Here is a 24,949-nt window from a genome sequence, read left to right as displayed (position 1 = left end):
CAGAAAGTTCAGGCAGCTTGGAGATCTGTATGAGGCAGCTGACAGCTATCTGCCCCTCTCTGCTGCAATGCTCAATATTGTGAATAAGAGGTTTAGCTATCAATGATCCTTATCAGAGTAACAGCACTCTGCACTCCTGCCTTTCCCTAATGCTGATGTGACCAGCAGTTGCAGTTTAACGCTGTGGTATGAGCTATTCACACACACACAGACCCGTCCTCTCCATCTGAGTGCATAGATTAAATGAAATGAGACAAGATGGCCGCTGATTATTGTCACGATTCGGCTCACAGGTTGTGGATCCACTGTGTCAGCGAGGGATTGGCGTGGACCGTGCTGGTGGACCGGTTCTAAGAGGCTACTGGTTTTCACCAGAGCCCGCCGCAAAGCGGGATGGTCTTGCTGCGGCAGTAGCAACCAGGTCGTATCCACTAGCAACGGCTCAACCTCGCTGACTGCTGAGAAGGCGTGGGACAGAAGGACTAGGCAGAGGCAAGGTCAGACGTAGCAGAAGGTCGGGGCAGGCGGCAAGGTTCGTAGTCAAGATGGATAGCAGAAGTTCAGGTAACACAGGCTTTGGACACACTAAACGCTTTCACTGGCACAAGGCAACAAGATCCGGCAAGGGAGTGCAGGGGCAGTGAGCAGATATAGTCTGGGAGCAGGTGGAAGCCAATTAAGCTAATTGGGCCAGGCACCAATCATTGGTGCACTGGCCCTTTAAGTCTCAGAGAGCTGGCGCGCGCGCGCGCCCTAGAGAGCGGAGCCGCGCGCGCCAGCACATGACAGCAGGGGACCGGGATGGGTAAGTGACCTGGGATGCGATTCGCGAGCGGGCGCGTCCCGCTGTGCGAATCGCATCCCCGACGGCCATGACAGTGCAGCGCTCTCGGTCAGCGGGACCGACCGGGGCGCTGCAGGGAGAGAGACGCCGTGAGCGCTCCGGGGAGGAGCGGGGACCCGGAGCGCTAGGCGTAACAGTACCCCCCCCCCTTAGGTCTCCCCTTTTCTTTGTCCGGTAACTGCCTCCCCTGGGATGAGGACACCGGGAAAGAATGGAGGGTTTCCTCAACGGCAGGCAGTACAGCAGGAGTGGGAATGGGGAGGGAGGGCAGAGGGCGAAGCCTGGCACGGGGCAGTGTGTCACCAGGACGGGGGCCATGAGGAGGCACTGAGGCTTGCCTGACGGGACTGGGAGGGGGGGAGAGGCACTTCCTATGGCAGGCAGAGTCCCAGTTCTTGATCTCCCCGGTGGTCCAATCAAGGGTGGGAGAATGAAGCCGGAGCCATGGCAGACCGAGGAGGACCTCAGAGGTACAGTTGGGAAGGACGAATAACTCAATCCTTTCGTGGTGGGGTCCAATACACATCAGGAGGGGTTCTGTGCGGTAACGCACGGTGCAATCCAATCTGACTCCGTTGACCGCGGAAATGTAGAGCGGCTTGACGAGACGGGTCACCGGGATGCGGAATTTATTCACAAAAGACTCCAAAATAAAATTCCCAGAGGCACCAGAGTCCAAGCAGGCCACGGCTGAGAGGGAGGAGTTGGCTGAAGGAGAAATCCGCACGGGCACCGTGAGACGTGGAGAAGCAGACTTAGAACCAAGAGACGCCACACCCACGTGAGCTGGGTGCGTGCGTGCGTTTCCCAGACGTGGAGGACGGATAGGGCAATCCACCAAGAAATGCTCGGTACTGGCACAGTACAGACAGAGATTTTCTTCCCTACGGCGATTCCTCTCTTCCTGGGTCAGGCGAGACCGATCCACTTGCATGGCCTCCTCGGCGGGAGGCCCAGGCGTAGACTGCAAAGGATGCTGTGGGAGAGGTGCCCAGAGATCTAAGTCTTTTTCCTGGCGGAGCTCCTGATGTCTCTCAGAAAAACGCATGTCAATGCGGGTGGCCAAATGGATAAGTTCTTGCAGGTTGGCAGGAATCTCTCGTGCGGCCAGCACATCCTTGATGCTACTGGATAGGCCTTTTTTAAAGGTCGCGCAGAGAGCCTCGTTATTCCATGATAATTCGGAAGCAAGAGTACGAAATTGGATGGCGTACTCGCCCACTGAAGAATTACCCTGGACCAGGTTCAGCAGGGCAGTCTCGGCAGAAGAAGCTCGGGCTGGCTCCTCGAAGACACTACGGACCTCAGCGAAGAAGGACTGGACTGTGGCTGTGGCAGGATCATTGCGGTCCCAGAGCGGTGTGGCCCAAGACAAGGCCTTTCCTGAAAGAAGGCTCACTACGAACGCCACCTTAGACCGTTCTGTAGGAAACAAGTCCGACAACATCTCCATATGCAGGGAACACTGAGACAAAAATCCACGGCAGAGTCTGGAGTCCCCATCAAATTTGTCCGGCAGGGACAAGCGGAGGCTAGGAGCGGCCACTCGCTGCGGAGGAGGTGCAGGAGCTGGCGGAGGAGATGGTTGCTGCTGTAGCAGAGGCAGAAGTTGCTGTAACGTGGCGGTCAACTGCGACAGCTGCTGTCCTTGTTGGGCAATTTGCTGCGATTGCTGAGCGACCACCGTGGTAAGGTCAGCGAGACTTGGCAGCGGCACCTCAGCGGGATCCATGGCCGGATCTACTGTCACGATTCGGCTCACAGGTTGTGGATCCACTGTGTCAGCGAGGGATTGGCGTGGACCGTGCTGGTGGACCGGTTCTAAGAGGCTACTGGTTTTCACCAGAGCCCGCCGCAAAGCGGGATGGTCTTGCTGCGGCAGTAGCAACCAGGTCGTATCCACTAGCAACGGCTCAACCTCGCTGACTGCTGAGAAGGCGTGGGACAGAAGGACTAGGCAGAGGCAAGGTCAGACGTAGCAGAAGGTCGGGGCAGGCGGCAAGGTTCGTAGTCAAGATGGATAGCAGAAGTTCAGGTAACACAGGCTTTGGACACACTAAACGCTTTCACTGGCACAAGGCAACAAGATCCGGCAAGGGAGTGCAGGGGCAGTGAGCAGATATAGTCTGGGAGCAGGTGGAAGCCAATTAAGCTAATTGGGCCAGGCACCAATCATTGGTGCACTGGCCCTTTAAGTCTCAGAGAGCTGGCGCGCGCGTGCCCTAGAGAGCGGAGCCGCGCGCGCCAGCACATGACAGCAGGGGACCGGGATGGGTAAGTGACCTGGGATGCGATTCGCGAGCGGGCGCGTTCCGCTGTGCGAATCGCATCCCCGACGGCCATGACAGTGCAGCGCTCTCGGTCAGCGGGACTGACCGGGGCGCTGCAGGGAGAGAGACGCCGTGAGCGCTCCGGGGAGGAGCGGGGACCCGGAGCGCTAGGCGTAACAATTATATAGGGGCTGTGACATCACAGGGGTCAGTGAACACTGATAGGCTGCATCTCACATGTGGTTCTGGGTCAGCCCGCCTACCTTCATTCCCGCCACTGTTTCCCGCCCTCCCATAATCCCCTGCCCAATGTACTCACATGTGGATCCGCCATCTTAGCTCTACAATAGCCTGGAACGCTGTAAAATGGAGTTTAATAAAGCGATTCGTGCGATAGAATCGCGGCGATATTCGTATTCGTTGCGAATCGAATTTTTCATGAATTCGTAACGAATTCGGGTTCGTCAAGTTTGATTCGCTCATCTCTACTCTGGAGTTCTTGCACAAAAACATGGAGACAAATTGAGACCTTTGGGATACGACTCATGCAGACTAGATCCTGTTGCACAAACTGAACCCACCTGACTTTGAACTGTGAAAGCTGCTAAAGACCTTTTGGAAAGACCTCGGACATCATTCTTGGACATTCCATCGTTATCCTCGCTCCACATGATCTGAAAGCTGTTCTAACACAATGCCAAAGAAATCCACTTTCTCTACAAAGACAAGTGAGACTTCAATGCACTCTCTTACTCCCGGATAATGTCACCATTCAGAGATGCACAATCCTCAATCCAGCTACCCTGCTTCCTTTCTCGAGGGGGGATGAGGAAGAAAAACAAATTGAGCAAAATGATGGAGACCTTGGGGACCCTAAGCTCAATTGTTTAGAGGTTATGGAAATGGAGACATCACATCTACCAACGGTCCAAGAAACACGATTGGACAATACAACCTTTACTCTCTACACAGACGGGTCCAGATATGCTGATGAAAGTGGCAACTTCCACACAGGATACTCAGTGGTTATCCCATTCGAAGTTCTGCGAGCAAGACTATTCCCTTCCCATGTTTCAGCACAAGAGGCAGAACTTATTGCCCTAACTGAAGCCTGCCGCATCTCGGAAGGACCAACCGCCAACATCTACATGGACTCTGCCTATGGGCATGCAGTGGCGCTGGACTTCAGATTAAAATGGGCCCTAAGGGGGTACATGACTGCAAGTAGAACCCCTATAAAGAACTTTGAAACTGTCAGAACCCTGATTGAAGTCTTAAAATTGCCTGAACAAGTGGCATCAAAATTAAAGCGCATGGAAGATAGGACTCTGAAGAAGCCGAAGGGAATTTCTTGGCAGACCAGGCAGCTGAAGAAACTGCAATACTGCCCCTTGCTCGAGAGGAATTAGGGGTATATGTGGGGACAAAAAGACAGAAGAAAGTGTCAGAAGAACCAGAAGAGGAAAAGGAGAACCCCGAACTCAAGACACTGAAACTGTTCCAGACTCAAGCCTTGAACAAGGGAAAGAGAAAATGGGAGAAAATGGGGGCTGAACTCAATGAATCGGCCTATGAAGAAAAGCAAACAAGATTTGTCTTCCCAACGCGTTTCTACCACATTTGTGTGGTGTCATCAGGGGACTAAAGAAGATACTGGTATGAGGCTATTTGTTCTAAGCCTACCAAGCACTAGAAATAATGCAATTAGAAAAATTGCAAGAGCTAGGGGAGGGTGGCAGGGAATATACAGGGGCCTAGGGTGCCTAATCTATCCCTGACCTAGCTAGAATGGAGGAGGTACGCGAGCGGGGCCGCCCTTTTTAGGGCGTCTACCCTGCCTAGGGATTAGGGCATTCTAGCTAGGTCAGGGATAGATTAGGCACCCTAGGCCCCTGTATAATCCCTGCCACCCTCCCCTAGCTCTTGCCCTGGTGTTTGTTGCAGGTCACGAAAGGCCCCCGCATCTTACCTCTCCTTGGGATCTTTTAAGTCGTTTCAGTTTTTGAGTTTCTAATTATCTGGTTTTTGAATTTCCTAATTCTCCAATTGAAGATATATATATTTATGGTCCACATATTTGGACCATTCTCTATATCAATTATATACCCTGACCCCTTATTCCTCTTATATTGGTCAGGTTGATTCCTGCAGGTCATGCGCTTTCTCTAGTTATCATCATCATTCATCATTTTTCAAATTTTCAAATATTCACTATATAAATTACCACCATTCCATCTGGTATTACTATGACTGATCATTATATCATTCTAGAGACATGGACCAAGAGTCTGTATCCCCTATTAAACTTATTCACACTAGCGATTATCATTCTACACGCATGATATGTTATATGTGTGTGGGGGTTTGTATTCATCTATATCTATATATATATATATACTCTAGAATAATATAGAGGCATTTGGGTGCTCCAGATCATAGTCCACTATTTCCCTCCACCTTAATGGGGGTTTCTTTGTTAGGAGAGTTATAATTCATGGGATCTTACACTGCTTAGTTAGCTCGCGGGACCTTGCATCCTTTTAAAGTTAATGGATGCGTTGTAGATTTCCCCCTCCTCTCCTAGATAGGCACCCCCTCCTTTGTTTGTGATTTCATTCTCATACGCTTTGGTCTCTAATGTTTTGTCCTCTGGTAGGACTTAACTTACCTCGCTCCGAGCATATACATATATAGTGACACATTTGTGTGTGTCTCTGTTTGTACCAGGCATATTGTCCGATCATTAGCACATCGCTGCGGTTACTAAGGACACTGTTCTGTCACATCCAGCGCCGTCCTCTGTTCGCGTCTGGAGGGCTGGGCGCTAAGACGCGGCTTCCGGTCAGCAGCGGATATAACGTCAGACGCTGGCATGGTCTCAGTGTGCGCCCAGCAGCCGCGATTATCAGACGGCTCCCCGCCACTGCGGGTAGGAGCGCTGCACTGAGACCCTATTTGCCGGAAGCAAGCACATCCTAACAGTGAGTACACTTGCTGGTGCTTTATGCACCCTTTTCCTTTTCAGGTACACATAAGCAGTACACTTATGGGAATTATATTCTATTTCCCTCTAGGTACCTATGGACTCTTCAGGGCTATGTGAGTGATTATATAAGTGGAATCTATCAGCACTTCTGAGGAATGTTTATTGAAACCATCCATTCTGTGTATGTTTTCTTTACAGATCCACTGATGACAACTAACCCTGTTGCCTAGGAGTCTGTGTCCTGAAATTTTGTATGGGGCACACTATGTATCGGGTGTACCCCTTCTATGAGTAATCATGGTTCTCAGTTCTTAAACATTTTTCTAATTGCATTATTTCTAGTGCTTGGTAGGCTTAGAACAAATAGCCTCATACCAGTATCTTCTTTAGTACCCTGATGACACCACACAAATGTGGTAGAAACGCATTGGGTCTACACTACTAGCATTAGATTGGAATAATTCTTGATCAATCCACATTGACATGTGGTAACCCTTTGATTTATTATTTGGTGTTGGATATAGTTTTGAGCACTCTTTTCTGATTACTCTGGTGGCTTTTAAACTATAAACATTAAAAGCTAAATTTTATGGAGTTCCCCTCCGATCAGCACAAGAATTATTGTTATTTTTTGTTGATTTCCTTACTTTAATTATCCGGGAATATATTGGTCACATGCAGGCCGTATTACTATTATAGGCATATTTTTTCTGAGGATTTGTCTTACCCAAGCCCTTTACCAGGGGGGGGACTTAATGTTCTCATGGAGTCACCCACAGAAGAAAAAAACTAATGATCACTTCTATCAACAAAATTTACCTTGCACCAGGAATAACAACACTAGTTGAACAATATGTCAAGGGATGTGACATTTGCAACACCTGCAACCCTGGAAGAACAGAAGTTTCTCCGAAGAAATACTTGGCCAAACCTTGCTACCCATTTCAGAGGATCCAGATTGACCACATGCAATTGCCCAAAAGTGGAAAGTTTGAGTACATGCTAATAGCAGTGGACATTTTCTCAGGATTACCAGAAGCCTACCTAGTAACTGATATCACAACAAAAACTACTGTAAGGAAACTACTAAGAGCTGGTATGCACATTTGGAGTCCCTGAAGTAATTGAAAGTGACCAAGGACTGGCTGTCATTGCTGATTTACAAGACAAACTTTGAAAAATGGTGGGGGCAGACCTCAGACTCCATACCCTATATCATCCAGGAGCAGTGGGAATATTGAAAGACTGAATGGCACCCTAAAGAATAAAATCCTAAAAGTCAGCATAGAACTGTCCCTTCCATGGCCAGAAGTGCTGCATATAGCCCTGTACTCTGTAGGAAACACACCCTGACAGCCAACAGGCCTAACTCCATATGAGACCTTTTTTTTTTTTTTTTTTTGGGGGGGGGGGGGGTCCCTAAGCTAGGATGTTATTACCCTCAGCAGCTTAGTGCAGGGAATTATAGTTTGGTAACATTTTTTATTACCCTGTGTAATGAGCTGAAAGTAACACGTTGCAGTTTTATTCTTCCATTCCAGATCCAGACACTGAGCAAGGAAGTCACAATCTGCAGCCCGGAGAATTTTTCTTGGTGAAAAGACATGTGAGGGGACCTGCTGGAACCTAGATTTGAAGGTCCTTAACAGGTTCTACGGACAACTCTGATTTCCATGAAACTGGAAGGAAAATCAACATGGATACGCCTCACACTGCAAGAGGGTTCCTACACCATGTTCCTGATACATATCCTTTTCGGTATAAGTGGAGTACAAACCCAGCAACTCAATCCGACTCCACCATACTATTGGGCTGACTTGACAGTGACCCAAGAGTTGTGTCCCACGTTTTGATAACTCTTCCAGTGCCCAAGTGACTACCTTTAAATTTGACTACTGTGACATAGTGAATTGTCCCGTGATGCCAAAACAATGTCAGATGTATGGGGATGACAATTCAATATACACATGTGTGACGGATGACCACTGGGGGAACAACTGTGACTATTGGAGAGCAGTGGGATGACTGGGACTATAGACCACAGAGTGCCAATAGAAGAAAAGACAATACTGACAAATCCCTACTACAGAGAATGACAATTGGATGTTGCGTAGTCCTCTGTGTAAAGAAAACAATAATCTCTACTGTAGAGGCCGCATATCAAACAGGGACAATGTATGCGGGTATTGAATTTACTATTTCAGCTTATCTGAACCAAATTGATACATGAGACCCAAGCAAGACCGAGGGAATTCTCCCCATGAGAGCAACTATCCTGTATGCCAATGGTGCAAGTGCAAACCCAGCAGAGTAGGGTGAACATAGAAGTCCCAGGTAAAGGACAAGTCTGAGCACAAGGGGGCGGTTCCCCAGGAGCCGCTCGTCTCAAATCAGTGAAGCATCCCATACCCGTTTTTTATTTTTCTCTAGGGAAAGATGAAAGGAAACAAAGTTCTTAGGGGGGGAATTGTTGGGTCTATAATACTCTGATAAATTGATCGCTATATCTATGTCTTTGCTAAAATGCTATATGCTATTGATAAATATTGCAGAAGAACTTTGCTTTCCTTAATTCCAAACATTTCAGTTGCTCTTTGCCATTAATCAAGACTAGAACCTTGAGATGGAGACTATGGATACAAGAAGTCTAAACATTGGGCTTTGTGGAAAGATGGAGAAATCCCAAGCTAGAGGGCTTGCAACATAAATGACTTATGCTACGTCACGCTCAAATGACCAATCAGCATATAGAACGATAAATAGTTTTAACCATTACCCTTCCCCTTTTTGTCAGATTGTAAAAAATTAATGTGATTTACGATTAAGAAAGAGAACTCCCTGGAGTCAATACCGAGGAGGGAACTCATTCGAACCTGACCTGGTCTGAATTTTCTTACGTCGACACTCGGCAAAATAGTATAGTGGTAGTCACTCACAGATTACATTAACCCATCCTTAACAATAGCACTGCCTCCCAGTATGCAGTTATAAAGGAACAGTCCAGGCATCTATGGCACTCACTCATCAGTTAGGCAACAACCTATTCTATAGATGCACTGATGTAGGGTAGCTCTGATGAATCATGAATAATTAAATATGTTTATTATTAACAGCTGAAGACACATAAGTGTGCGAGGAAAGAATATTAGACTAATCACTATTGTAAGTGCATTCTTTTCTTAAAGGCACCCCTATTCTAGAGAGAACCTAAGGCACAGTAGGAGACTATACTAATGCATCATATTGACATTAACCCCTTAAGGACGCAGGGTTTTCATTTCCATTTTTTCATCATCACCTTCTAAAAATCATAACGCTTTCAATTTTGCGCATAAAATTCCATATGATGAATTGTTTTTTTGCGCCCAATTCTACTTTGCAGTGACATTAGTCATTTTACCCAATAATCCACGGAGAAACAGAAATAAAATTCATTGTGCGACAAAATTGAAGAAAAAATGTCATTTTGTTACTTTTGTGGGCTTCTGTTTCTACTTAGTGCATTTTTCAGTATAAATAACACCTTATCTTTATTCTGTAGGTCCATATGGTTAAAATTATACCCTACTTATATAGGTTGGATATTGTCCTACTTCGGAAAAAAAATCATAACTACATGCAGGAAAATTTATATGTTAAAAATTCTCATCTTCTAACCCCTATAACTTTTTAATTTTACCGCATACGGGCTAGTATGATGACAAATTTTTTGCGCCGTGTTCTGAAGTTACCATTTTTGTATTGATTGGACTTTTTGATCGCTATTTATTCATGTTTTCATGATATAAAAAGTGACCAAAAATACGCTATTTTGGAATGTCGATTTTTTTTGCGCGTACACCATTGACCGTGCGATTTAATTAATGATATATTTTTATATTTTGGACATTTCTGCACGCAGCGATACCACATATGTTTATTTTTATTTTTATTTACACAGTTTTTTTATGGGAAAAGGGGGGTGATTAAAACTTTTATTAGGGAAGGGGTTAAATTACCTTTGTTAACTTTTCTTTTTCACTTTTTTTTTTTTTGCAGTGCTATAGCTCCCATAGGGAGCTATAGCACTGCACACACAGATCTCTTATGCTGATCCCTACAAAGCCTGTCACAGCCTCTCTTGATTCTTGTGGATAGTTATTTGCAACCAGAAATCAAAAAAATTAGTAGATGTCTGCTTGACACCAATCAGTTTTTGGATAAAGTAGAAGAATGTAAATTTGAAGATTTACATTAGATGTACAAAGAATGTAAATTTGCAGATGCACATTAGATGTACAAAGCATTTACACAAACATACCCCAAAGTGAGGGCATGCAATGTGCACAGGAACTTCTGGCAAGAAATACTAGTATAAATAATCGAAAGCTTAATTTTTGTGATGTCCCTGTTGGATCTCGCTCTGTTCAAAAATTATTTTCGCTTTGACAATGATTTTTTCTCCAAATAGGAGGAGTTTCTATGGGCTCGTCAGTAGCCCCCAGCCTGGCTAATGCCTTTATGGCAAAGTATGAAGAAATACATGTCTTTGGTACATGTGGCCTGAAGACGTCATCCATATGGCTTCGCTACGTGGATGATGTCTTCATGTAAAGGTAGAGTGATGAAAAATCCTTATTAACATTTGTGGAAAAATTTAATCAGTGTCATGAGACTATCAAATTCACTTTAACATATAAAGCAGAAGTCATACATTTTCTAGATGTAGAAATTCATAAAAAGAGCACAGATATCATCACCACTCTATATAATAAACCCACAGATAGAAATAGTATGCTACATCTTAAGTCTTATCATTCCCCCACCACCTTTAACCCCTTAAGGACTCAGCCCATTTTGGCCTTAAGGACTCAGACAATTTAATTTTTACGTTTTCATTTTTTCCTCCTCGCCTTCTAAAAATCATAACTCTTTTATATTTTCATCCACAGACTAGTATGAGGGCTTGTTTTTTGCGCGACCAGTTGTCCTTTGTAATGACATAACTCATTATATCATAAAATGTATGGCGCAACCAAAAAACACTATTTTTGTGGGGAAATTAAAACGAAAAACGCAATTTTGCTAATTTTGGAAGGTTTCGTTTTCACGCCGTACAATTTATGGTAAAAATGACGTGTGTTCTTTATTCTGAGGGTCAATACGATTAAAATGATACCCATTATTACATACTTTTATATTATTGTTGCGCTTAAAAAAAATCACAAACTTTTTAACCAAATTAGTACGTTTATAATCCCTTTATTTTGATGACCCCTAACTTTTTTTATTTTTCCGTATAAGCGGCGGTATGGGGGCTCATTTTTTGCACCATGATCTGTACTTTTTTTTGATACCACATTTGCATATAAAAAACTTTTAATACATTTTTTATAATTTTTTTTTTAATAAAATGTATTAAAAAAGTAGGAATTTTGGCCTTTTTTTTTTTCGTTCACGCCGTTAACCATACGGGATAATTAACATTTTATTTTAATAGTTCGTACATTTACGCACGCGGCGATACCAAATATGTCTATAAAAAAATGTTTACGCTTTTTGGGGGTAAAATAGGAAAAAACGGACGTTTTACTTTTTTATTGGGGGAGGGGATTTTTCACTTTTTTTTTACTTTTACTTTTAAATTTTTTTTACATTTTTTTTTACACTTGAATAGTCCCCATAGGGGACTATTCATAGCAATACCATGATTGCTAATACTGATCTGTTCTATGTATAGGACATAGAACAGATCAGTGTTTTCGGTCATCTTCTGCTCTGGTCTGCTCGATCACAGATCAGAGCAGGAGACGCCGGGAGCCGCACGGAGGAAGGAGAGGGGACCTCCGTGCGGTGTTATGAATGATCGGATCCTCGCAGCAGCGCTGCGGGCGATCCGATCATTCATTCAAATCGCGCACTGCCGCAGATGCCGGGATCTGTATTGATCCCGGCACCTGAGGGGTTAATGGCGGACGCCCGCGAGATCGCGGGCGTCGGCCATTGCCGGCGGGTCCCTGGCTGCGATCAGCAGCCGGGATCAGCCGCGCATGACACGGGCATCGCTCCGATGTACGTCCTGGTGCGTTAAGTACCACCGCACCAGGACGTACATTTACGTCCTGCGTCCTTAAGGGGTTAAAGGACTCCCTAAAAGTCAATTTATAATAGCAAGAAGAATTTCTAGTAACGATGAAGAATATACCAAAAGTAAAAGAAAATCGATAGAAAAATTTGTAGAGAAAGGCTACAAAAAGAGAGAAGTGGAAAAAATAGCAGAAGAAATTGGAAAAGCACCAAGAGAAAAATTTAGAAAATTAGGGTATTAAAAATATGAAAAACAGATAGAATAATGTATATAGGGAGATATGATAAACGGTCTAAAACAATACAAAATATAATTTAAAAATACTTGAGAGCTGATACAAAATATGGTAAACTATTTAAAGATCCACCAATGCTTGCATTTTAAAAAGATAAAACTATTGGAGATAGACTGATAAGAAGTGATGTTAAATTAAAAAAAACAAAAAAACAAGATTTTTTTGCAAAAATAAATAAAATGATACTTATCCGTGTTTATCATGTTCCCAATGCCATAGTATCTTAAGAAGTGATTGTAGTTGTCATCCTACTAAAGGTACTAAAATAAAAAATAAAGGTTTTTATTCCTGTCTAAGTTCCAATGTGATCTTCCTCCTAAAAAGCCTTTGCGGCAAAGCCTGTGTGGGCCAAACTTCAAGACAAATTAAAGTGAGACTTGGTGAACACAAATCAATGATAAGAAGGTATTCACACTTGGAACAAGAAGGAATGAAAGAAACGCACTATGGAGAAACTAGTGTAGCACGTCATTTTAAATTATTTGGACATACAGTAATAGATCTCAGATGGCAAGTAATTGAAGAAGTAGAAAAAAGAAAAAATAAGGAAGATAATAAAAAAAGCACTACTGAGACGTGAGGCATATTGGATAACGGAATTAGAAATGATTGAACCGAAAGGGATGAATGAAGTGTGCATAAGGCATGTCACGATGCCGGCTGGCAGGTAGTGGACCCTCTGTGCCAGAGAGGGATTGGCGTGGACCGTGCTAGTGGACCGGTTCTAAGCCACTACTGGTTTTCACCAGAGCCCGCCGCAAAGCGGGATGGTCTTGCTGCGGCGGTAGTGACCAGGTCGTATCCACTAGCAACGGCTCACCTCTCTGGCTGCTGAAGATAGGCGCGGTACAAGGGAGTAGGCAGAAGCAAGGTCGGACGTAGCAGAAGGTCGGGGCAGGCAGCAAGGATCGTAGTCAGGGGCAACGGCAGAAGGTCTGGAAACACTGGCAAGGGACACACAGGGAACGCTTTCACTGGCACTAAGGCAACAAGATCCGGCAAGGGAGTGCAAGGGAAGTGAGGTAATATAGGGAGTGCACAGGTGATAACTCTAATTGGAACCACTGCGCCAATCAGCGGCGCAGTGGCCCTTTAAATCGCAGAGACCCGGCGCGCGCGCGCCCTAGGGAGCGGGGCCGCGCGCGCCGGGACAGAACAGACGGGGAGCGAATCAGGTAGGAGAGCCGGGGTGCGCATCGCGAGCGGGCGCTACCCGCATCGCGAATCGCATCCCGGCTAGCAGCAGGATCGCAGCGCCCCGGGTCAGAGGACGTGACCGGGGCGCTGCAGCGGAGGAGGTGAAGCGAGCGCTCCGGGGAGGAGCGGGAACCCGGAGCGCTCGGCGTAACAGTACCCCCCCCCTTGGGTCTCCCCCTCTTCTTGGAGCCTGAGAACCTGAGGAGCAGACTTTTGTCAAGGATGTTGTCCTCAGGTTCCCAGGATCTCTCTTCAGGACCACAACCCTCCCAGTCTACTAAAAAAAAATTTTTTCCTCTGACCTTTTTGGCAGCCAAAATCTCCTTGACCGAGAAGACGTCCGAGGAGCCGGAAACAGGAGTGGGAGGAACAGATTTGGGAGAAAAACGGTTGAGGATGAGTGGTTTGAGAAGAGAGACGTGAAAGGCATTAGGGATACGAAGAGAAGGAGGAAGAAGAAGTTTATAAGAGACAGGATTAATTTGACACAGAATTTTGAAAGGACCAAGATAGCGTGGTCCCAACTTGTAGCTAGGGACACGGAAGCGGACATATTTAGCGGAGAGCCATACCTTGTCTCCAGGGGAAAAAACGGGGGGAGCTCTTCTTTTCTTATCCGCGAACCTCTTCATGCGTGAAGAAGCCCGTAAGAGAGAATTTTGGGTCTCTTTCCATATAATGGAAAGGTCACGAGAAATTTCATCCACAGCGGGCAGACCAGAGGGCAAGGGGGTAGGGAGGGGGGGAAGAGGGTGACGGCCGTACACCACGAAAAATGGGGATTTGGAGGAAGATTCAGAGACCCTGAAGTTATACGAGAATTCGGCCCATGGAAGGAGATCTGCCCAGTCATCCTGGCGGGAGGAAACAAAATGTCGCAAATAATCACCCAGGATCTGGTTAATTCTTTCTACTTGTCCATTGGACTGGGGATGATATGCAGAGGAAAAATTTAATTTAATCTTGAGTTGTTTACAGAGAGCTCTCCAGAATTTAGACACGAATTGGACCCCTCTATCCGAGACAATCTGCGTAGGCAACCCGTGAAGACGAAAAATGTGTACAAAAAATTGTTTAACCAACTGAGGCGCAGAAGGAAGACCAGGAAGAGGAATGAAATGTGCCATTTTGGAGAATCGATCAACGACCACCCAAATAACGGTGTTGCCACGGGAAGGGGGTAAATCAGTAATAAAATCCATACCAATCAGAGACCAAGGCTGTTCGGGGACAGGCAGAGGATGAAGAAAACCAGCGGGCTTCTGGCGAGGAGTCTTATCCCGGGCACAGATAGTGCAGGCTCGCACAAAGTCCCCAACATCCGTCTCCAGAGTTGGCCACCAATAGAAGCGGGAGATGAGTTGCACAGATTTCTTGATGCCCGCATGACCTGCGAGATGGGAGGAGTGACCCCATTTGAGGATTCCGAGGCGTTGGCGTGGAGAAACAAAGGTCTTTCCTGGAGGAGTCTGTCTGATGGAGGCAGGAGAAGTGGAGATCAGGCAGTCAGGTGGAATGATGTGTTGCGGAGGGAGATCAACTTCTGAGGCATCCGAGGAACGAGAGAGAGCATCGGCTCTAATGTTCTTATCGGCAGGACGAAAGTGAATCTCAAAATTAAATCGGGCAAAGAACAGAGACCACCGGGCCTGGCGAGGATTCAGCCGTTGGGCCGACTGGAGGTAGGAGAGGTTCTTGTGGTCGGTGTAGATAATAACAGGAAATCTTGATCCCTCCAGCAGATGCCTCCATTCCTCAAGTGCTAATTTAATGGCTAGAAGTTCTCGATCCCCGATGGAGTAGTTCCTCTCCGCTGGAGAGAAGGTCCTAGAGAAAAAACCACAAGTGACAGCATGCCCGGAAGGATTTTTTTGTAGAAGAACAGCTCCAGCTCCTACTGAGGAGGCATCAACCTCCAATAGGAAGGGTTTGGAAGGGTCAGGTCTGGAGAGCACGGGAGCCGAAGAAAAGGCAGACTTGAGTTGTTTAAAGGAGTCTTCTGCTTGAGGAGGCCAGGACTTGGGATCAGCATTTTTCTTGGTTAAAGCCACGATAGGAGCCACAATGGTAGAAAAATGTGGAATAAATTGCCTGTAATAATTGGCGAACCCCAAAAAGCGTTGGATAGCACGGAGTCCGGAGGGGCGTGGCCAATTTAAGACGGCAGAGAGTTTGTCTGGATCCATCTGTAGTCCCTGGCCAGAGACCAAATATCCTAGAAAAGGAAGAGATTGGCATTCAAACAGACATTTCTCAATTTTGGCATAGAGTTGGTTGTCACGAAGTCTCTGAAGAACCATACGGACATGCCGGCGGTGTTCCTCTAGATTGGCAGAAAAAATTAGGATATCGTCCAGATATACCACAACACAGGAGTATAATAGATCACGAAAAATTTCATTGACAAAGTCTTGGAAGACGGCAGGGGCATTGCACAGTCCAAAGGGCATGACCAGATACTCAAAGTGTCCATCTCTGGTGTTAAATGCCGTTTTCCACTCGTCCCCCTCTCTGATGCGGATGAGGTTATAGGCGCCTCTTAAGTCCAATTTAGTGAAGATGTGGGCACCTTGGAGGCGAACAAAGAGTTCAGAGATGAGGGGTAAGGGGTAGCGGTTCTTAACCGTGATTTTATTAAGACCGCGGTAGTCAATGCAAGGACGTAGGGAGCCATCTTTTTTGGAGACAAAGAAAAATCCGGCTCCGGCAGGAGAGGAGGATTTACGGATAAAGCCCCTTTTTAGATTCTCCTGGACGTATTCGGACATGGCAAGAGTCTCTGGGGCAGAGAGAGGATAAATTCTGCCCCGGGGTGGAGTAGTACCCGGGAGGAGGTCGATAGGGCAATCATAAGGCCTGTGAGGAGGTAGAGTCTCAGCTTGTTTTTTGCAGAAAACATCCGCGAAGTCCATATAGGCCTTGGGGAGACCGGTTACTGGAGGAACCACAGAGTTACGGCAAGGGTTACTGGGAAGCGGTTTTAGACAGTTCTTGGAACAAGAGGACCCCCAACTCTTGATCTCCCCAGTGGACCAATCCAGGGTTGGGGAATGAAGTTGAAGCCAGGGAAGTCCAAGGAGAATCTCCGAGGTGCAATTGGGGAGGACCAAAAGTTCAATCCTCTCATGATGAGATCCGATGCTCATAAGAAGGGGCTCCGTGCGGAAACGTATGGTACAGTCCAATCTTTCATTATTTACACAATTGATGTAGAGGGGTCTGGCGAGACTGGTCACTGGGATGTTGAACTTGTTGACGAGAGAGGCCAAAATAAAATTTCCTGCAGAACCAGAGTCCAAGAAGGCCACTGTAGAGAAGGAGAAGGCAGAAGCAGACATCCGCACAGGCACAGTAAGACGTGGAGAAGCAGAGTAGACATCAAGGACTGTCTCACCTTTGTGCGGAGTCAGCGTACGTCTTTCCAGGCGGGGAGGACGGATAGGACAATCCCTCAGGAAGTGTTCGGTACTAGCACAGTACAGGCAGAGGTTCTCCATACGGCGTCGTGTCCTCTCTTGAGGTGTCAGGCGAGACCGGTCGACCTGCATAGCCTCCACGGCGGGAGGCACAGGAACAGATTGCAGGGGACCAGAGGAGAGAGGAGCCGAGGAGACGAAACGCCTCGTGCGAACAGAGTCCATATCTTGGCGGAGTTCCTGACGCCTTTCAGAAAAACGCATGTCAATGCGAGTGGCTAGGTGAATAAGTTCATGTAGATTAGCAGGAATTTCTCGTGCGGCCAGAACATCTTTAATGTTGCTGGATAGGCCTTTTTTGAAGGTCGCGCAGAGGGCCTCATTATTCCAGGACAATTCTGAAGCAAGTGTACGGAATTGTACGGCATACTCGCCAACGGAAGAATTACCCTGGACCAGGTTCAACAGGGCAGTCTCAGCAGAAGAGGCTCGGGCAGGTTCCTCAAAGACACTTCGGATTTCCGAGAAGAAGGAGTGTACTGAGGCAGTGACGGGGTCATTGCGGTCCCAGAGCGGTGTGGCCCATGACAGGGCTTTTCCGGACAGAAGACTGACTACGAAAGCCACCTTAGACCTTTCAGTGGGAAACAGGTCCGACATCATCTCCAGATGCAGGGAACATTGGGAAAGGAAGCCACGGCAAAACTTAGAGTCCCCATCAAACTTATCCGGCAAGGATAAGCGTATCCCAGGAGCGGCCACTCGCTGCGGAGGAGGTGCAGGAGCTGGCGGAGGAGATGACTGCTGAAGCTGTGGTAGCAACTGTTGTAGCATAACGGTCAGTTGAGACAGCTGTTGGCCTTGTTGCGCAATCTGTTGTGACTGCTGGGCGACCACCGTGGTGAGGTCAGCGACAACTGGCAGAGGAACTTCAGCGGGATCCATGGCCGGATCTACTGTCACGATGCCGGCTGGCAGGTAGTGGACCCTCTGTGCCAGAGAGGGATTGGCGTGGACCGTGCTAGTGGACCGGTTCTAAGCCACTACTGGTTTTCACCAGAGCCCGCCGCAAAGCGGGATGGTCTTGCTGCGGCGGTAGTGACCAGGTCGTATCCACTAGCAACGGCTCACCTCTCTGGCTGCTGAAGATAGGCGCGGTACAAGGGAGTAGGCAGAAGCAAGGTCGGACGTAGCAGAAGGTCGGGGCAGGCAGCAAGGATCGTAGTCAGGGGCAACGGCAGAAGGTCTGGAAACACTGGCAAGGGACACACAGGGAACGCTTTCACTGGCACTAAGGCAACAAGATCCGGCAAGGGAGTGCAAGGGAAGTGAGGTAATATAGGGAGTGCACAGGTGATAACTCTAATTGGAACCACTGCGCCAATCAGCGGCGCAGTGGCCCTTTAAATCGCAGAGACCCGGCGCGCGCGCGCCCTAGGGAGCGGGGCCGCGCGCGCCGGGACAGAACAGACGGGGAGCGAATCAGGTAGGAGAGCCGGGGTGCGCATCGCGAGCGGGCGCTACCCGCATCGCGAATCGCATCCCGGCTAGCAGCAGGATCGCAGCGCCCCGGGTCAGAGGACGTGACCGGGGCGCTGCAGCGGAGGAGGTGAAGCGAGCGCTCCGGGGAGGAGCGGGAACCCGGAGCGCTCGGCGTAACAAGGCATTTTTATATATAGCTCTGGTTATATAAAATAGTTGGTGTTATTTCTGTAATGTTGAAATAGAACGAGCGCTAAAAGGGATAAAACACTTGTGATCCACCAGCATATTTAACCTAGCTAGAGCTCCAAACCTGTGTGCATGATTAAGGGGTTGTTCCCTGTATTCGTCATTTTCGAAAATTATTGAAAAGAAATATCTTATGTGACCAGAAAGAAATCATACAAATAAATAAGAAATATGCAAGAAGACCTGACGGTGTGCTCGTGAGTAATTCACTGAATGCATATTCACTCATATAGATATGTGCTCGTCGCATACTATCCAGGTATATCCAACCAACATTGAGATATACTAACATAGCCAGAGAACATTATCCTGCAAAGAAGGCTTAGGATTGTCTTGGCAATGCAAGGAACAAATTCTTGAACTGTTGCAGATAACTTCAACATTATGCAAACGTGGCCACACAAAGGAAAATTTTTCAAACAGGAGGCTTTTTTTTTTTTTTGCCAAAGTAGCAGTTTATATATTTTTTGTTTCAAGAAACTTCAATATGTTGGGACTCTCCTATCCCTGCGATCTGCAACTTTCTTGGCCACAGGGGCTAGCCAGCCCCACAGGTTGGAGTTCAAGTCCTCTGCAGGTTAGTAAACAAAAAGGAAGCTGGTTAGGATTTTTGAGCCAGGTCACCGCTGCAACCCATTTTCCTGCATGTAGTTATGATTTTTTCCAGAAGTACGACAAAATAAAACCTATATAAAGTAGGGTATTATTTTAATCGAATGGATGTACAGAATAAAGAGAATTTGTAATTTTTACCCAAAAATTTACTGCGTAGAAACGGAAACCCCCAAAAGTTACAAAATGGTGTTTTTTCTTCAATTTTGTCGCACAATCATTTTTTTTCATTGCGTCGTAGATTTTTGGGCAAAATGACTGAAGTCATTACAAAGTAGAATTAGTGGTGCAAAAAATAAGCCATCATATGGATTTTTAGGTGCAAAATTGAAAGAGTTAGGTAAGGAGGAAAAAATTAAAGTGCAAAAATGGAAAAACCCCTTGTCAGGGTCCGGAGTGGTATGCAGGGATGACACAGGTAGTGGATCCTCTATGTCAGTGAGGTGATGGCGTGGGCCGTACCAGGGGAACGGAATCTAAGGGGTTACTGGTTTTCACCAGAGCCCGCCGCAAGGCGGGATGGACTTGCTGCGGCAGGTAACCCCCAGGTCGTTCCACCCAATAGCGACTCAACCTCACTGACTGCTGAGTCAGGCGCGGTACACAAGGACTAGGCAAAAGGCAAGGTCAGACATAGCAGAAGGTCAGGGCAGGCGGCAACGGTTCGTAGTCAAGGGCAACAGCAAGGGTCTGGATACACAGGCAATGGACACACGGGAACACTTTCACTGGCACAAGGCAACAAGATCCGGCAAGGACAGGAAGGTGAAGTGGGTTTTTATGATGTGGGAAGTGATTGGTACTGATTGGGCCAGGCACCAATTAATGGTGCACTGGCCCTTTAAATTTCAGAGAGCCGGCGCGCACGCGCCCTAGAGAGCGGGGCCGCGCGTGCCGGGACAGGACAGCAGGAGGACGGGGCAGGTGAGAAGATTGGGATGCGACCCGCGGGCGCGTCCCGCTACGCGGATCGCATCCCCGCCGGTGATAACAGAGCAGCGCTCCCGGTCAGCGGGTCTTACCGGGGCGCTGCACGCTGAACAACGCCGCGAGCGCTCCGGGGAGGAGCAGGGACCCGGAGCGCTCGGCGTAACACCCCTGGTCCTTAACCCCTGTCAGATAAAAACTTTTGCTATGTTGTAAAGCATGCAAAACCAAAAGGTTTTGCAATTGCTTTCATTAGAACATTTTCAGTATTTAAAAAAAAAGCCAGTCAAACAACTGCCCCGCAACCCCCCCCCCCTGCCTGCTTAGACACATACTAGTCTTGCTGTGTCCATGCATCATCCCCTATGTCATGGACACACCACACTTCCTTGATAGACAGCTGTGCGTGCAGGGCTCACAGCTAGGGGAAAAATCCTCCCACTGTCAGCTTGTGTCCTGCTACTGTCAGTGAGGAAAAGCTGGGAGTTGTAGTTTTGCTAATGCCAGGGGAGATGTGAGCAGACAACATATTGAGGGAGGGGGCGGAGAACTGCACAGTGAGGCCACGCCCCCTCCCTTTTAGAGGAATTCAGACTAGTGAGCTAAATTAAAAGTGTACTAAAAAAAATAAAATAAAGGTGATAGAGACATAAAAATAGATGTACTGAGTGATACTGAGTGATACATTTAAAAAAAAGTTCTTTTTTGGGGGGGGATCTGACGGGTACGCTTTAAGGACTGAGCCCTTTTTCACCTTAAGGACTGAGCCCTTTTTCACCTTATGGACTGAGCCCTTTTTTGCAATTCTGACCACTGTCACTTTATGCATTAATAACTCTGGGATGCTTTTACCGATTATTCTGATTCCTAGATTTTTTCGTGACATATTCTACTTTAACACATTGGTAAATTTTTGTCATTACTTGCATCCTTTCTTGGTGAAAAATCCAAAAATGTCATGAAAATTTTTAAAATTATGCATTTTTCTAACTTTGAAACTCTCTGCTTGTAAGGAAAATGGATATTCCAAATAAATTATATATTGATTCGCATATACAATGTGTCTACTTTATATTTGCATCATGTTTACATGTTTTTACTTTTGGAAAACATCAGAGGGCTTCAAAGTTCAGTTCAGTTTTTAAGTGGATTTGAGGGGGTCTTCATATTAGAAATACCCCCGTAAATGACCCCATTATAAAAACTGCACCCCCATAGTATTCAAAATGACATTCAGAAAGTGTGTTAACCCTTTAGGTGTTTCACAGGAATAGCAGCAAGGTGAAGGAGAAAATGCAAAATCTAAATTTTTTACACTCGCATGTTCTTGTAGACCCAGTTACCCAGAGGTAAAAGGAGACAAAGCCCCCCAAAATGTGTAACCCGATTTCTCTCGAGTACGGAAATACCTCATATGTGGATGTCAAGTGCTCTGTGAATGCACTACAAGGCTCAGAAGGGAAGGAGAGACAATGGGTTTTTGGAGAGTGAGTTTTTCTGAAATGATTTTTGGGGGGCATTTCACATTTTGGAAGCCCCTATGGTGCCATAACAGCAAGAATAAACCAAAATTGCATACTATTTTGGAAACTACACCCCTCAAGGAACGTAACAAGGGGTACAATGAGCCTTAACACCCCACAGGTACATGACAAATTTCTGCTAAAGTTGGACTTGAAAATGAAAAATTAGATTTTTTTCACTAAAATGCTGGTGTTACCCTTAATTTTTCATTTTCACAAGGGGTAATTGGAGAAAAAGCCTCCCAAAATTTGTAACCCCATTTCTTCTGAGTATGGAAATACCCCATATGTGGATGTAAAGTGCTCTGCAGGCGAACTACAATGTTCAAAAGAGAAGAAGCGCCATTGAACTTTTGGTGAGAGAATTTGGTTGGAATAGAAGTGGGAGGCCATGTGCGTTTACAATGCCCCCCCATGGTGCCAGAACAGTGGACCCCCTTTTTGGAAATTACACCCCTCACAGAATTTAATAAGGGGTGCGGTGAGCATGTACACCCCACTGGCGTTTGACAGATCTTTGGAACAGTGGGCTGTGCAAATGAAAAATTTTATTTTTCATTTTCACGGACCACTGTTCAAAAAATCTGTCACACACCTGTGGGGTGTAAATGCTCACTGTACCCCTTATTACATTACCTGAGGGGTATAGTTTCCAAAATGGGGTCACATGTGGGGAGAGTCCACTGTTCTGGCACTATGGGGGCTTTGTAAACACACATGGCCTTCAATTTCGGACACATTCTCTCTTCAAAAGCCCAATGGCGCTCCTTCTCTTCTGAGCATTGTAGTTTGCCCGCAGAGAACTTTACATCTACATATGGGGTATGATCTTACTCAGAAGAAATGGGGCTACAAATTATGGGGGGCTTTTTTCTTATTCTACCTCGTGAAAATGAAAAATGTAGGGTAACACCAGCATTTTAGTGAAAAAAAAATGTTTTTTCATTTTCACATCCAACTTTAACGAAAATTTGTGTAACACCTGTGGGGTGTTAAGGCTCACTATACCCCTTGTTACATTCCGTGAGGGGTGTAGTTTCCAAAATGGGGTCACATCTGGGTATTTATTGTTGTGCATTTATGTCAGAACCGCTGTAAAATCAGTCACCCCTTTGCAAATCACCAATTTAGACCTCAAATGTACATGGCACGCTCTCACTTCTGAGCCCTGTGGCTCTTCCAGAACATGCGATTAAAAAATTAAGATTTTGAATTTTCTCTTTTCACTTTGCTGCTATTCCTATGAAACACCTAACTGAATGTGAATTTGGAATACTTTTAGTGGTGCAGTTTTTATAATGGGGTATTTCTAACATGAAAGCCCCTCAAATCCACGTTTAAGAAGCTGTGGGAACCAGAGTATCAGCAATAGAGCAACAGAACCTTAATAATAAAATGTAAAATGTCCATTAGATGGCACTGTATGGCAATCGGTGAAAGAACAAGCAGCACTACAGTTCCTGTGGGAATGTATTAAAGAGAATCTGACAGCTAATTCTCCTGTATTAAACCCAGTATACTGGGTTATAGTGGGGGTGAAGAGCTGTAAAATGAGGTGTCACTCACTGAAAATCATTAGGTGCTGTGTTTTGCTTGTAAATTGTTTCATTCATGATGCACCCCAGTGCATATTTGAGATGGGGAGCCAGCTCCTCAGACTGGGAAAGGGCAGACACGACATCATCAGACATGACATCATCTGAAGCCGTGCAGGGGATAACTTCCTCCATTACTCTGCTATGCTGCTCTGAACACATAGCCTAGACCAGTTTAGTGTATGATGAGCTGTGATTGGCTGAGACTGCACCCCCCCCCCCCAGCTCTGAACTCTAACTGAACTCTACAGTGTGCTCAGTTGCAAAAGGGAGCAGAAACACAATGTCTAGCACAATATTTAGCATTATACCCTGAAGGCATCATGACTCTACAGAAGTGTTTTTCTACCAGGGTGCCTCAGCTGTTTCAAAACTACAACTCAGAGCCTTTGGCTGTGCAGGCTTGCTGGCAGTTGTAGTTTGGGAACAGCTGGAGGCACCCTGGTTGGAAAACCCTGCTCTACAGTCTAGCTCAAAGGGAGCTAAAATAATTATTTCTATATACTCTATACACTGCGCAGAGCTGAGGTCCCACCTGCACAACACATTCTATGTTTCCATGTTTTCTTAAGGCAGCAGGTCCAAGTAGGTAGTGGCAGGGTGCGGGTGAAGATAAGGGTTACATTACTGTACTTACATTACTATATTTGCTAGATTGCTTTTAGATGTTTTTAGGGCCTCATTTTATGACTAAAATTGACACTGAGCACTAAGGTTCTGACAGGTATATAGCTGCAGTTGAAACCATTATAAAAGCTATGGGGTACAATAAAATCTTCTGATTGATAACATAGTAAGAAGGTGATCACTATGGGATATCTTGTTTAAGATTGGAGGTATTAATTCAATACAAAAAATTCTTATAGAGGCTTGGAAAGGATGTATTCTGCTACTATATATTTTTATAGACTACACACTTGCATATGTCTGGGGCAAAAACAGTCCCACAAGGTTTTTAATTTGATTTACATGTGATGGTAATAGAATGTGACAATATTAAAGAACATGAACTAGATTATTGAACAACAGTTTTATACCTAATTGGTTCCTGCTTTATCTGGACCCATCGCCAACAGTGAGAAAACAAGTGGAACATTGTCCAATGCCTGCCAAAAGAAAGATAATCTGTGATCAAAATACAGAATTCCAAAAGCAGTTTCACACATACCGATCATATGCCGCAAAAAAAAGTTACTCAGTACCTTATCCTGATCATGTACATTTATTTATGTGTATAGCCCCTATATTTCTCTCACAATTACCTTCTATCTGTTGCTCACTTGCTTTGTCATTCTGTGCTTTGGAGGAGGCTTGTCCTCACTGTGCATGACTTATCTTCCTCCCTAAATGCTGGGTCCCCTCATTCAATCACTGCAGGCTGCTCTGTTGCTCCCTCCTCCCTTTTTTGCCAGCTACAGTCTGATAGGATAGGAGTGAGCACAGAGGAGTGCTAGTACAGCCCTCACTCACTGGACTTTGTCAATGC

At 46.0% G+C, this 24,949-nt stretch overlaps 1 protein-coding gene across 1 annotated transcript in view; it reads right to left on the bottom strand.

The window, feature by feature from the left end:
* ARL13A (ADP ribosylation factor like GTPase 13A) overlaps positions 1-24,563 on the bottom strand; it is a 253,573-nt gene extending 229,010 nt beyond the window's left edge. Inside the window, exon 1 of the mRNA XM_056540554.1 lies at positions 24,501-24,563. Coding sequence (XP_056396529.1) covers positions 24,501-24,559 — 59 coding nt within the window. The 5' untranslated portion in view covers positions 24,560-24,563. The remainder of the gene's footprint in view (positions 1-24,500) is intronic.
* Positions 24,564-24,949: the final 386 nt, after the last annotated feature.

The sequence above is a fragment of the Hyla sarda genome, chromosome 9 (assembly GCF_029499605.1).
Source record: "Hyla sarda isolate aHylSar1 chromosome 9, aHylSar1.hap1, whole genome shotgun sequence".
Taxonomy (NCBI): domain Eukaryota; kingdom Metazoa; phylum Chordata; class Amphibia; order Anura; family Hylidae; genus Hyla; species Hyla sarda.
The sequence above is the reverse complement of the archived record's forward strand: the minus strand, read 5'-3'. Positions and strand labels throughout refer to the sequence as shown.